Consider the following 14,350-nt stretch of genomic DNA (forward strand, 5'->3'; position numbering starts at 1 on the left):
GGGATGCCAGAGGACCAGTTAGTTGCCGGCTTGCGTAATTTGGGATCTGTTTCTCTCTTTTGCGATCCCCGTTTAGATGAAATAAGTCCCTCCTCATCTGTTGGTGCTGGTGTCACAGGAAGTGTTCCTTCGAAACCTTGTCGTCAGTTTTTAGATTTAAGCAATGGCGCCGTTTCTCGCGAGAAAAATATTACTGTTATTGATGATTTACCGGGCGTTCCTTCTATCGCCTTTGATTTACCTTCTGGAAAATTTGGTCTTATTTCCGCTACTCCTTCCCCGAACGAAGCGGAAATTCTTTGTGAACCTCGGTTTTCGTCTGAAATTAATTCCTCATCTGATATGACTGCCTCGGAATTAGAAAGCTCTTCTCAGAGTGGAAGCCTGCCCATCTCACCACGCGACTTTTACGCGCATTCAACCACCCCCGAGTTCAAGCGCCCCTCGGGCGTAGAGACTATTGATGAAGAATGTTCTGGCACAGCAGAGAGAAAAAAGAGTGAGAAAAATATGCTTGATTGGTTCCGTTTAAGCTGGCGTCGAACTAAGCGACGCAGATCAGGTGTTAGTACTTCGAGTGGAGTGGAAGATGGGCGTTCCTTGTCCAACACGGGTAGGCGGAGACCAAAGCCGTTAAAACATAAAAAAACTACTGTCCAAAACACCGCCGTCACCCTTATTACTTCCACCCCTGTGGAAGATGAGGATTTGGGTATTCAAGCTGATGTTGTTCCAACTACCCAACTCTCCGTGTCTTCACCAAGGTCCAAGTATCAACGATCCGAAGAAAAGAATGCTGAACCCGCATTACCAATGGAGGCAGAAGTGCTTTGGGCTGAACAGAAAACTGCTGAATTTCCCGTCGGATTTTCAAACACACGCGGCTCGACGAAGACCAAATGTAAAAAGAGGTCCACAAAACCCACCAAACCAGACCAACCACTGATCAAAGATGAGCCTAATGCGTCAACTCCTCGACTACGTAAATCGAGTGGCAGTCTAACCAGTGAACGTCTGCAACGCCAAACTTGGCATCATCCTGAAGTAGCGATTAGTCCAATCATCGATGCGAACAGTCGTACGCCACCAAAATCTCCACTTTCTCCCCGACTAGATGATGATATCTCGGAGTGGTTTTCACATGCCTACCGATCTCACTATGCTGATACTTCACCGTTGCGAAAACCACGGCCCTGGAGTACGCTAGATTTTCCGCCTCAAAACTGCACCTTCCTTAATGATGACCATCTCTTCCCGTACTCCATCACACCAACAAAGTTACCAAGCTGTCGTTGGAAGAGTGATAAGGAGTATGACGTTCCCTACATAGATGATGATGCGCTGCCCTTGGACGAACCAGAGTGGGCGCTTGGAGAATCTCGGAGAACACTAACTCTAACTTCTGCTGATGCCGATTTCTGGCGCACTGCAATTGCCGAGGAAGAGAGGAGTGAAGCATCCGGTGGTAGGTCTCAAATTGTCTTCCACCTTAAATTGCATAATAATATAACTTTTAATGTGTTGACTATATTTGGAAATTTATGAACTATTTTTAGAAAGTGGATGGGGTTCAAAGCGACATTTAAAGAAGTGCAGAAGTCTAGTACCCTACCACTTCAAGGAGAAGAACAGAGTCCAGCCTAGTCGAACACCCAGATTAGTAAAACCCCCGGTCGAAGGTACAGATCAGTTTTCGAAAAGAGCTTGAAACAACGCACCATCAGGAAACGCCACAGACTCATTACTATGCAGTCAGGGAAACCCTTTCATGGCTAAGGTATGTCACCATTTTTTGTCGTTTTGTCTTCTTTTGTAAATTGCCTGTGTATTCACTAAAGCGTGCACACTAGCGATGAATCAGTGTACACACGTGGAGGTCAGGGATGACCCAATGACCTCGAGAGAAACAAGGTCATAAGTAGTCGCAGAATAATATTTTATGGTCGTCAACATTTCGCGTTTTCTTACAGGGGCCCCTTTCGAAATCCCATTCGCGCACCCTTATCCAAGTCATCCAGCAAACGCTAATCTTTCGATCAGACTGCCGAAAAAGTTGATGGTAAATGAATTTTCTTTTGCAAAGGTGTTCCATCAAGTTGCTGGACCTGAACATGTACATACTTCTGAATTCCGCATGACTGTATGCTTATATGTGCGTGCGTGGATTTGTGCGGAACTGCAAGTCTTTCCTCCTAATGTTAACAGCAGCAAAGTAAGTGACTGGAAAGAGGCACGTTAACGCAACGAAATACCTCATGCAACCATCCCTGTGTACAAAGAATGTCATCCCGACAGAGTCCTCCTCCTCTTCTTCAAAATTAGGGTTTTCACATACTGTGGTCATTTTCCCAACCCAATTCCCTCCCCCCTCTCCTCTCCTTTTTACCTTCAAAATTCAAGCTCCGCCTCTAACAGAGATAATTGACAGTGCTATCATTATTTCCTTAACCAATGGATACCCATGAACATGGCTTCACAGTGCGCGCATGCATTAGCCCTACTCTTTTACCTTGTACACAGACTATACAACTAACAATCATTTCAAGGTGCTCGGCTCTTCCCCTTCCACACCCCCCCCAAAAAACCCTTCCTATCCCATCCCCTTCCCATATATTTCGGCTTTTGCTTACTTTGTCTAATTTGCGCTATAATAATGATGGTGGTGATCCCTTGTTTAATATCCTATTATGTTCGTCATTATGGATGGTTCCAGTTAAACTAAATGAGACTTCTTGAATATTAACGGTTGAGGTCTCTCTGGCCTGTGTAATGTTAATATCTCCCATTTCTCTGAGTAGGTTACGCAGATTGTAGGAACGTCTAAGTCATTACTGCTGGAGTTATTAGACACAAATTTCTTGGAAATTAACTGGGTTGTCTCCAAGGTTCGGCTGCCGCAAAACATACACATGCCAAGTAATTTGTGCAAGGAATGCTTGCACCTGCAGAAATGGGTCTACCCTTGTTTTAGAATACAATAATTTATTAGAAAACGAATCTCTTTGACAAGTCAGCAAAGAAGGGTAGATTCCTTTACTATTCAGTTGTCGGCATTCACTATTTTGCGAAGTTATTTAAAATGACGTAACGCTGATGGAATAATGGTATTTCTGTTTCATAAGAAGCATTGGGAATTTTTCGCTTCTGCTCTGGCTTTCGGTTCATCGCAACACTACATCTGCCTCAATCTCCATCTACCCACCCATTGGCTACGACGCAGCTAAGCCTCTGAAGCCCGTAGAGGGTATGACCCTGGCGTTTGAGGGTGTCGAAAGCATCCATAGCAGTGGGAGTCTTGCGCTTTTCGAGCTTAGTGTACTTGGCGAGAGGCGGATGACACTCCCCAGAAAAATCTTGAGCACACCGCAGGTCTCCTCGTGACCAGCTTAGAGACGCACTTTGTGCCACCACAACGTACCAGATATCGGATAGCTGGATTCGCAATACCATGAATGCTGTCACCCAATACCTTTGCTCATTTGTTGAATTACAGCTACATATTATTGATAGTCAATCACTTCGTTAATGTTGTCGGTTTTCTGTATTGTATCAACCCCAGGATAGAGTTCATGTTCAAAACCGAGGTAAATTTCAAAAGATCCCTACAAGGATTACAGAATCGAGACTCTTTTCATAGTGACAGGGATGAATGTCGACAAAAACAACGCAAACCACGATAACTGTCTACCCTAAAGGTCGCTTTGGCCTTGAATTTTCATCGCGAACTGTCAAGTCTTATTCACATAGGAATGGAGTTAATTTGTCAAGCTGATAAGTGTGATCACTCGAATTCACAAGATTTACTAAAAGGTAAAGCTGCCAGCCTAATGCAAAATTAGGGATGGTTTTCACACAGGATATGTTGTGGTAGCGGGCCAAATTTACAACCTTCTGTTGACCATTGATGATGAAGGATGAGAAAAACAGCCTGCTTAGTACAATAATGTTTTTATTTCCTGTAAAAGTAAGAATTTATGTACAGCAAAAGTGGTGCCAATGTTTGCCCACGAACAGGTTATTCGCCTTCAAAACTGTCTTCTTTTCAAATGCACCATTATCCACTTAAGAAACTAAAATCAGATATTGTAAGCAAAAAATGGCTTCTTTTGAGGTGGTTTGTATGGTAATTTTAATCAAAGTTTGTTAACAACGATTTGGGAGCCAGAAATACAGGATCTGCGGATTGTGAATGGGCAGTGATATTGGATTTTGTGAACATTGAAACGGCTGTATATTTCTTCGCCAAAATTTGTCAAAGATTGCTGAAACCGCACAGTAAAGGATGGATCTCGTGCAAAAAATGCAGATTTACAACGGATTTTGTTTCTTGACACACCCTCCGCCAGGGTCGCAAACTTGTCATACTCGGATTCCCTTTGCAAAACTTGGCTCAGCAGCCAAATGAGAGATTGTCCTGATCAAATCATAATAGGTAACTTGTTACGACAAATCGTGTAGGATTGTCATGATGAGATATTAATTACGTTTTTGATTTACTGAATAGCAGAACTTTGAACGGAATATGAATTATATGAAACATGATGGTCAATATTTTGCTGAAGTCTAGCGGCGCGTGTTGGAGTTACAACTATGAAACGCAATAGACTCGCATCATTGGGATGTATTTTAGGTCCTACGCGAATTTAAGCGTTTGAATGTTGCTGCCTAGTAGCAATAACATGAAACTAGGGGATAAGTAAAGGCTCTTTTCTTCATTCCGCAACATTCACCATGTATTTGTACCTCGGATTGATACAGCCTAGTGATTTAGTCAACTATTTTTGGTAATTTTAAAAAAGCACTCACTGTTATCCACAGTTTACAAAAAATAAATATATCTTTCAGTATACCATCAACTGCATTATATCAATGGCATAAGGTTTACGTTTTTGTGGCGCACATGCAGTAGGCAGTGGCAACACTTCGACTGGGTGTAACTTAGCACCACACCTCTTTGATATTACGTTGAAGGATTGGAGTAATTTTCAAGTCGAAACCCATTTAATTAAGTCGAATGGCACCGCCTTTATTCGTCTTCTGGAATAGCCACTTTTACGCCGCACATAAAGTGAAAAACTGCTTCTTTGTATATCTTAGTTTATGAACACTTACCATTAAAGAAGGCAAATTTTATGCCAGGTGGACTTGTCACTACTTAACCTCATCTTCTGTCATCTGAGGCAAAGCATGCTCACCACGCACTCACAAACATTTGGCTACCTTTCGGGAGGTTTTGAGAATGCCTAAAAATATCTAAGGCTTTCCTCTAAATGCGTGTTTGAATCACGAGAATACACATAAGTTAGATGTTATTGTAAACATCCTCACAAGCAGATCAATTTAGGTGGCAAAAATAGGAACATCAAAAAAATGAAAAGATATTACACTGCATTTCCGTTGTGTAAATTTTATGCTAGCCAGATAGTGACTGTGGATAATGAGATAGTTCAAGTTATTTGAATAGTCACTTTAAATAACCCAACAATGCCATCCAGCTACCGGAGACTTCCCAGGAGAAAAAAAGGCAAAAATAGGGCAGAATATGCATTGCCGACACACGGTAGGGCTTGCAGACCACTGCTATGGCCCAAAAGCCGGGCCGCCTGACGGAGGTAAAATCGCAGAGCGTTAAGTGGCCTATTACCAAGGCCAAAATTAAAAAAAAAGATTAAAAGACTATATATTCTCTCCCTCCTTTTGAACGTCGTCTCCCAGTGATTCTCCTGGTCACTCAATCCCGTCGGCCATCAAAATTCATTCTGTACTGTAAGAAAAACACTCATGAATTAACAGCGGCAGCCATGGAATTTCCATGCGAATAGGGAGGTACTTGACCACAACGTCGCTGATGGTTCTTGACAATTTCACTGGATCATAAGTTTCATCCTGTTTGGAAAATGTATTGAGGGAAGAGGAAATGTACAGGCTATCTGCATATCAATTGCTAGTCACTGGAAAACTGACCAAAAAGCAGTCATTTAATAAGGGGCGGCACTTTAAAATAGTTTCGTGGAGATAAAAGTCCACGTCTATTCCCCTTGTCACCTTGCTCTCACTTCAGTGCTGCCCAGCCATATCTGTATGGGTTCCATCCAACAATTTGACAGATAGAGGTGGTACCGCATGTTCACTTGATTGACATCTTCATGCAAGCATAATAGATAACTGCATGACCAACTTTTTCGCGGTAATTCACGAACACGGCAAGTGCTGCATTCCCTCAGAACGCTGCCGTGGGGTTGTTGCTGAAGGTAGAAGGCATTTCTAATCCGTTTCTTAAGGGTGTTCGCAGATTTTACCCATCAACAGCATATGCCTTTATTCTGTCAGAGTTTTATCACCTATTAGTAGAAATCAGGATAATTATCCTTAAAATAGGGTTTGTTTTCCACTACCAGCAATGTGGTTTCCCCTAGACTTCCCTGAAGTTGAGAGAAGGCATATTACTAATGGCATGGTCTGGAGGTCACGCCTCCCAGCAGAAGTACAACTGCGGAGTTATACAAAAAAATAAAGTATTGAAATAGGGAAGTAAATCCGCCTGTCATGCGATATGTCAAAAATTAAAAGGCATTAGCAGGGAATTAGGCTATATTTATGAAGCTGCTGATATACTTTTACAGCTGGGCTACCGCGCATTAATTTGGCAGGTGATAGCAATATCAAGGTTTGCAGATGATATATAAAGCTCTGTCTGGCCTTTTTCTAAAATTTCTTTGCTTCATATAACTTCTTTTGTGTACATTGAGCTTAACATTTCGGCTTGTCTGCTATTTCTTCTTTTTTCTTTTTTTCCGGATTTAATTCTGAATATTTGTAATTCCATCGAACTCTTCTAGATTTGTCGCAGTTTTAATTTATCTTTTAATGCCTATCCAAATGCTCAATTTCTTTATGAAAGTGCAGGAACATTCACATTTATTATGGCATTTCGCCTATGTGGTGACCAGTCCTTTGATATCAAGTAATCGAATCAACTATTATACCTCCTTACTTGACGAAGTAGTCGTAGTCATTTGAAAAGGGAACAACGCATCATCTCGGAAATGCATAAGAGGCAACCGTGGTTATTTAAGTCCTCGTTCGCCTTAAAGTACATCCACTGATTCTGTAAACCCTTATGGTTTCCTTTGCGCATTCAATTCGTAAAGAAAGCGGTACGAAAAGCTCTCATTCCTAGCATTCTTTTGAGCGTAGCACCGATGGAACTTGTGAGGTCAGTCAGTTTGTTAGCAATTCTTGTAAATAAAAGTACATCGAATTTACTTGTTTAACTGTGTTGGTATGGAAATTTTTCCAGTAACTTTAAAACATTTTATCACTACGATTTCCACCCTCTCCTTCTTTGGAGCCATAATGGGGTGCAAATATGGTCGAATATTCTTTATTGAGGTGGTAGTGAATAAGAACACCTCGTGAATTGAATGAGTTGAAGGTAACGTTTTGCAAAATGAACAAAGGATCCCATAATATGGGCCATTTCAATGCCCCACATTATTATCACCTCCACGCCATCTGTCATGTTTGTCACCTATTTTGGCGATCTTGCTTACTTTGCAATTGTAACATTTTTTTTACACTGATATGTTAATCACAGCATAAGAATTCCAGCCCTCCGTTTTTTACAAACTTTTCTACTTATCTACTTTAGTTTATTCTGGCACAGTACTCGACTGACAACCGCAATGTTTACCGACTTGCTATGACGTGTGCACCTTTTTTATCGCCTGCCATATATTAACTTTTCTTATGCACTAAATGCGGATTAACTACGCGGTATAAAAGTCTATCTATATTAAAGCATGGTAAAAAAGTTAAAATTTGGAGTTTAACATATGTTTCTCGAACAGTAATTCACAAAACCACAGTTTTTTCGACAAGATTTTGAAAGTCTTGACAATCTTGCCATCAAGGGATAGCTTTGTTCGCACTCTTTGAACTTCTGCGAAAAATACTTCAAAGCAAGTAAATGAACGAAAAAAATCTTTATCTCTAACTTATTTAAAAAACCCAAGCTTTGCATCCTAATTTGGACTCTGTAGAGAGATTTGCTATAGTTCTAGTATTTGTAGCTTCGGTACAAAAGAAAAACCAAGACACTTTTAAATCCCTATTAGTATGCTTTCGAATCAACAATTTAGCAAGCAAATTGTGCCGTTCTCAGTAAATTTATCTAAATTCAGACCTTTGACTGAGATGGCCCTCTTCTAACCGAGGCAGTGAAAGATGCCCATTGAAACACAAATGCCACCAATACCATACTTGATGCCTATTCCTCTTTTGCTACCAGGGTCCATAAACGAATTTGTTCCTCTTCTTTGATTCTGGACAAAAGTGATCACCCTGTCAAGTAGTGCAAGAGATCACATGAACTAGAATTCAGCATTTGGAATTAAGTTTTGATCCACAGTGTGCAAATTATTGTGTAATACTTAAGTACGATAGAAATGCTTAGTGCTCAAATATCAGACCTAGGGTTTTTCTTTGTTCAATTGAGAGTTGAAATGAACTCCCGATACTGCCATTTGGGAGTAATAGGAACATACTCAGATAATAAGAAGTGCTTTATTAAAAAGCTCTAGGAATACATGTCTTGCTAGAGGAGAATAAGTTCTCTCTCACTTTCTCATGGAACCTTGAGTACCGCAATTCTCACAAGCATCTGATGTGAAGGTGATGAATAAACAGCACAGTTATTCACCTACACATTTGCCGTTCCTCTAAATCAAATCATGTTTTTGGATAGGGAGCCCTAAGTACCTCACGGTACTTTGAATTTTTTAAATCGTATTGAAAAACCAAATCTATATTAGGGCAAACTTTCTTGTTTTAGTTTTCTGCACTCTCTGTGGAAATGTGCCATTAATCTGTTGATGTAATGGTAATTTTTTGTAGGGTTGGTAAACAATTTTACTGGCGTCTCTGGCGTCATTTAAGGAAGAGGACCAGAGAATGGCTAATTCGCCCCAATAGTAGATAGCTTCTAAATTCTACTACTGGAGCTTATTTTGCACCGATGAAGGTGACGACGTATCATCCTCATGTATATCTGGGAATGTTGTGTAACACCCCAAGTTTTCAATGAAGTCATAAAAAGCCAATGTAATGTGGGATGCTATTCATTAGTGATGTGCAGAGGGGCCGGGAGGCTACTAGCATGCCCCGAATTCCATTCTGTAGATCAGAATTATCGCCTATAGGAACTGAGGAATCAACGTAGTTTAACACACATTTAAATAAACTATCAAACCACTGCATAGCTCTCACCCCTTCTTTAGGTGTAACCTAGCTCTCTTTTTGATAAGCCGTTAGTATCGGTCATTATAACGTAGTCGGTGTTTTAAAAGTCATCCTTGAAATAGGAACATCAGCCAATGAATTTTCTTTCATAGTAAAATGGACTTAACCTTAATGTCACTTGCCCATCTCAACAATTCCACCGTCTCCGGAGTTTTGTCTAATTTATGAAAAGAGGAAGTTCACTGTCATTTTGCTGCTTATGATCAGACCATACCCTACAGAGAGGATATCTCGTAGGCCAATCTTTGGTCCGGAAGCAGAGCCACTTAATATAAACTCGATTTAGAGTAGATTTACGTGGATAATATTTCGCATTTATTCCTTCTCGCCACTTTGTTTCTACTTCGTTGCGACCCAGCCATCCATTCGGGTTCCATTTAGCTAGTAGGAACTTGGAAGAGATGTCTCCTGTCCACGAAATTAACATCCGTAGGCAGCTCCACAATTTCCTATTCAAATGATTCAAATCTGGTGTAGCTCCAGTTTTTATTAGCATTCTTGCAGAACAAGGAATTAGGCTGAATGCCAAAGGTGGATGCATTTTTATTTCTGCCGTTAAGAGTCCCCATAGATCTGCTCATCCGCACCAAATCTCCTTCTTCTGTAGCGCTCCGACTTAGCATTTAGCAGCAGAAATTACGTTATTTGTGCTCTCCTATTGGGTTCATTTATCGCTACGACCAACGTAGCCTCTCAAGTCTTCTCCAAACTTCTATCAGACTGAAATAGCATAAAAGAATATAAATTAATGGCATACAGAGGGGCTGGGTTTTACTACCATATTTCAAAGGGCATACGTCACAGCTAAAGTACAATCTGCAGGGACTGAATTGCCTGTGTAGTTAAACAAACAATTAAGCAAAATATCAAAACACTACTGGTTATTTCATCATTTTTACCCCCTTAAGCACAAAATCCTTTTTCCTCAAATGCTCATAGTAATAACTAAGTAGTGCTTTAGCCGCCTTTTAATCTATTTCATCCAGTAGAAAGCATCTCGGCTCCCAAATTTCGAGTTCCTTCACTTCTATATCTCGAAAACCCTGCACAAACAGAATTGCAAACACCGAAGAAGCCTTCAAGTATTTTATATTACAATTTCCCTCAAATACCATATTCTGGACATTGATACTGCATCTCCTCCATTTTAGAAGATACCATCTGAAGTCAGGCTTTGTACTACCATTAGCTTCGAGCTAGTCATGCCATAGAATCCAATGCCCACGGCGGTCCATCGCGCTGAAATGACTCATTCCACCACTGAAACCTCACCCCTTGGGATGCAGTATCGGGAACCGAAGGCAAGGGGGAGGAGGGAAAGGGAGGGCGAGGGGAAGGGAGCATCCAGAGAAGCTGTGCCATTGCGACTAATGGCCGACCGGTTGGCCCATTCAAGCCCTTGGCCCTGACTGCAATACGGTTGATCGGTGCGTCAACATGCTAGACAAGCGGTAGGTTTAAGTCACTCCATCTGCTGAGTCACCCCTGGGGTATTGATATGCTTATGGTGATAATGGTGGCGGTGGTGATGATGGTTCGATCTCTTGCGCACTTCAAATCATATCCGTGGGGACTAAAACACTGGCATCCTCTGACTTTTCTCATTTTAGTATTGCTAGTGCAAGTGTAACTGACACCTCCGTGGCTACAGCAGGGAAATGTATATGGATGATTTGTAATACTATTCCATTTAAACGGTGCCATTCAGAGAGGAGGCGAATTGATGAATTGAACCTCGTGAATGAAGAGTAGTCAACATCTGACAACCTAGAGAAAAGTTCCGTGTCCATACCTTCCTAAACATGTACCCGATCCGCCTTCTTTACTTTACGCAACAAATATGACTAAACCAAATCAGCCTGGGTGTCCTAAGTGTATGAGGGCCAGGGAAGAGGAGATCTACGAGCCTCGCCCCACAATTTATTGGAAGGCTTTACCTATTTTAAGTTGTTGAAATATAGCAAAGTGTGCATTTTCCAGAGAAAAGTAGTCAAAGGCTTTCGCAACCAAGGTTCTAGAGGAAAGTCGACTATCACATTCAGACGTTTTTTGCTCTGGTATGCCATTTTTTTATCCCGAGACCAATACTATTTCCCATTATATTTTATTAATTTAAATTTAATTTAAGTGTTTGCATGGCGAGTTGATGCTACCAGTCCTCATAAATGGCGCACACTAATTCTGTCTAACAACAATACCAAGGAGGCTAAATTCTCAGGTAACTTTGATTCTTCCAGTGCAGACTTAGTTTGCTGTCAATGGAAAGCTCTGTGCATTCGTAATTGGTGGTTAACCACGGCTAGTCGCATGGGTTTCCTTTTCGTTTTTTCATTTGATAACATAAATAATTTACTAAATAATCCATCATAACAGACAAAACAAGTGCACGGGTTTTGGGGCACATAAAGTGTTTACCTCTACCAGTCTGCTCTGTTAACGGACATCATATGATGGAGGTGGAAGTCAGATTTACTTATTTGCATTTAGCTCCATGCTCCCTTACATTAAATACTCAACCTAATTAACGAATTGTTGTTTACCTATTTCTTTTGTACTTATCCCATCGAATTTCGTTCCGGCCTTAGCGATTTATCGAATTAGGGCATACTTCAATTAGCTACCTAATTATGAAAGACCCTAAAAAGCTCTCCTCTTACAATTCGTTTGATTTCAAAATTGACTTTAAAAGCGACTGCACTTTTAATTAATCCGATATTATGTGCATTTTATCCATTCTTACATAAATGTTATTTGCAGTTATTTCATTTAAGGGTACCGATACACGAGTGGCTATGGAGTAAGGAGAATTTTTTGAAAGAAGTCATTTGTCTTAGCCAGTTCCAACTTACTACTGCTCAAGTGCTTAAATAAAATTACCCTTGAACACTTCATATCTACCTCTTCAGAGTATGACAGCTCACGAGAACCATCACATCAATTAAGGATAGAAATAAGGGTGGCTTGAGAGCTTGGAATCGGTTTGAGAAATTTCAGCACGCGTTACAGTGTAAGAACCCAACGATATAACCCAATTCGTGCTTATATATTTGGCAAGCCTTATTTGGATTTTGGTCTGATTAATTATTAATTAATAACGAAATTGCATTTGACTAAAATTAGGAACTTCCTAAATTACCGGCGGGGAAATGCAATGTGGAAAGATTTTGTAGAAATTTTTATTCTGAAGGGATTATGTATATTTCATGGTGAAAAAATGAAGCTTGTGAAATGTTCTATGGCAAATTGAGACTTTCTGAAGGCAAAATAGGACATAATGCTGGGATATTATGGGAGTACAGAAGGTCTGGGGTACTAATGGCATATCCTAGAGGCCATACCTCTCAGCGGAACTATAGAAGCAGAGTCTTAATTGCCCACAAAAATGAACCGAAGAGTTAAACTAACAATTAAAGTGTTACATAATCCTCCATCCAGCCAACTGCTTCAGCCCTAGAATTTGCGGAGAACTAAAAAGATATTTGACTTCAACGTCACTGATCCCTCTTGATAATTTAACTGGATCTGAAGCTTCATCCTGTTTGGGACTGGCCACCACGAATGGTTACAGCTACCAGTAAGAATAGTGGCCGAAAAGTGGAGTCGTTTAAAAAGGGGACAGGGTTTTAAACAGTTTAAGGGGATACAGTACCGCCTCTGTTCCACCTTGCCACTTTGTTCCCACTTCAGTGCTGCCCAGCCATATCTACTATCTGGGTTCTATCCAGCGAATGGAGAGTTAGAGAAGGTGTCACATGTTCACTTAGTTGACATCTTCACACAGTTAGCGTAGACAGGTCTGTAACGAACTTTTCCAAAAGGTTCACAGTTAGTTTCACTTTAGTTTACAATCGCATGCCTGGTGAACACGAGACTAGGGTAGTTGCCAAAGTTGGATGGTGTTTTCACCCCTTCTGCTAGAAATCATCAGAGATTCTCTTATCCGCAACATATACCCTTCTTCCGTCACATTGAGGTTTGGCCTTTAAGAATACAAATCAGAGTAGATGACATTTTGGGTCGTATTCTCTTTGAGCTACCGCCAATGTAGCTCCTCTAGACTTCCCTGGGATAGACTATGCATTGTCGGCGTACAGAAGAGCTGAATGCTACTGTTATGGCCCAGAAGCACATACCACCTTGTTGAAGCATTAATTTACCTCAAAACCAAAACAGGAAGATAGATAAACTATCTAAGTTTTACAGTCCATCCGCATTAACACGGTAAGGCTCCATTTGATGTGGGGTCAGTCCCGCATAAGATCTTATCGTCGCTATGCAAAAGTAAAATGCAGGTGCAAAGGTAAGATTTCGTCATCGTTTAACATACGCGAAGGCATTGGCGAATAAGCACTTCAAGGTATCCAAACTTTGTGTCGTGGTAAATATAGTTGAGGAACTCATCTGAAGTCCTTAATGCTGTCTCATTGAGATAACGTTCTCTAGGAAAACAAACATCTTTTTTGTTTATGAGAACCGTGCTGCTAGGATCTTCCGCCTTAAGTAAATTGCACAGGGGTGGGTAAAATATGTTTCAGTAATTATCAGCATACTGCTGGAACAGGTAGGGAAGTTCCAATATTTGACCTTATCAACTAAAGAGTATCCAGCGCATCCCTGTTCCTCGTCTGCATTAGCCACTTGACCTTGGCCAACCATAAAATCAAAATTTCTGTCCAGACTCCACTCCCCTTTTCATGTAGCACAGCAATGACCTCAGAGATACGGTGACCTCAATATAATTAATCTGCCTAGGGAACCAGATGTTAGCTATCTCCAACCTCTTAGTTCTATACGGATTCGTGTTCCAGTTAGCTACATAAATCAACGCAGCATATGCGATTGCAGCACTTGAGATAGCAAATTTTGACACGATGATAACCCGTCTTGACGGATAAAATATTCTGCCCAAGTTTTAATTCAAGTTTCAAGAATTTTCCAGGTTTTTTGTCAAAGAATTATGGCTTGTGGTATTCTCTGATTCTATTTACGGCCATTTAAATGGGCACACTTATAATCGCAAAATTTCCCAAAAGTCGCTCACCATAATTTT

The 14,350-nt window shown here is 40.8% G+C and overlaps 3 protein-coding genes across 3 annotated transcripts in view; all 3 read left to right on the forward strand. All coding sequences in view use genetic code 11, as the record gives it.

The window, feature by feature from the left end:
• EGR_05496 (hypothetical protein) overlaps positions 1 to 1,708 on the forward strand; it is a gene marked incomplete at both ends in the record, with an annotated part of 6,127 nt that extends 4,419 nt beyond the window's left edge. Inside the window, 2 exons of the mRNA XM_024494745.1 lie at positions 376 to 1,465; positions 1,557 to 1,708. Of these exons, the coding sequence (XP_024350793.1) occupies positions 376 to 1,465; positions 1,557 to 1,708 (1,242 nt within the window). The remainder of the gene's footprint in view (positions 1 to 375; positions 1,466 to 1,556) is intronic.
• A 348-nt stretch (positions 1,709 to 2,056) lies between these two features.
• On the forward strand, positions 2,057 to 3,680 carry EGR_05497 (hypothetical protein; the record flags this gene model as incomplete). The annotated part of the gene is made up of 3 exons (XM_024494746.1): positions 2,057 to 2,212; positions 2,990 to 3,084; positions 3,494 to 3,680. The coding sequence occupies 3 exons, from the start codon at positions 2,057 to 2,059 to the stop codon at positions 3,678 to 3,680; spliced, it is 438 nt and encodes a 145-aa protein (XP_024350794.1).
• Positions 3,681 to 3,749: 69 nt separating this feature from the next.
• On the forward strand, positions 3,750 to 11,670 carry EGR_05498 (hypothetical protein; the record flags this gene model as incomplete). The annotated part of the gene is made up of 8 exons (XM_024494747.1): positions 3,750 to 3,810; positions 3,970 to 4,085; positions 4,140 to 4,275; positions 4,800 to 4,879; positions 5,676 to 5,766; positions 6,571 to 6,667; positions 6,840 to 6,964; positions 11,429 to 11,670. The coding sequence occupies 8 exons, from the start codon at positions 3,750 to 3,752 to the stop codon at positions 11,668 to 11,670; spliced, it is 948 nt and encodes a 315-aa protein (XP_024350795.1).
• Positions 11,671 to 14,350: the final 2,680 nt, after the last annotated feature.

The sequence above is a fragment of the Echinococcus granulosus genome, assembly GCF_000524195.1.
Source record: "Echinococcus granulosus chromosome Unknown EG_S00041, whole genome shotgun sequence".
In the NCBI taxonomy this organism is placed as follows: domain Eukaryota; kingdom Metazoa; phylum Platyhelminthes; class Cestoda; order Cyclophyllidea; family Taeniidae; genus Echinococcus; species Echinococcus granulosus.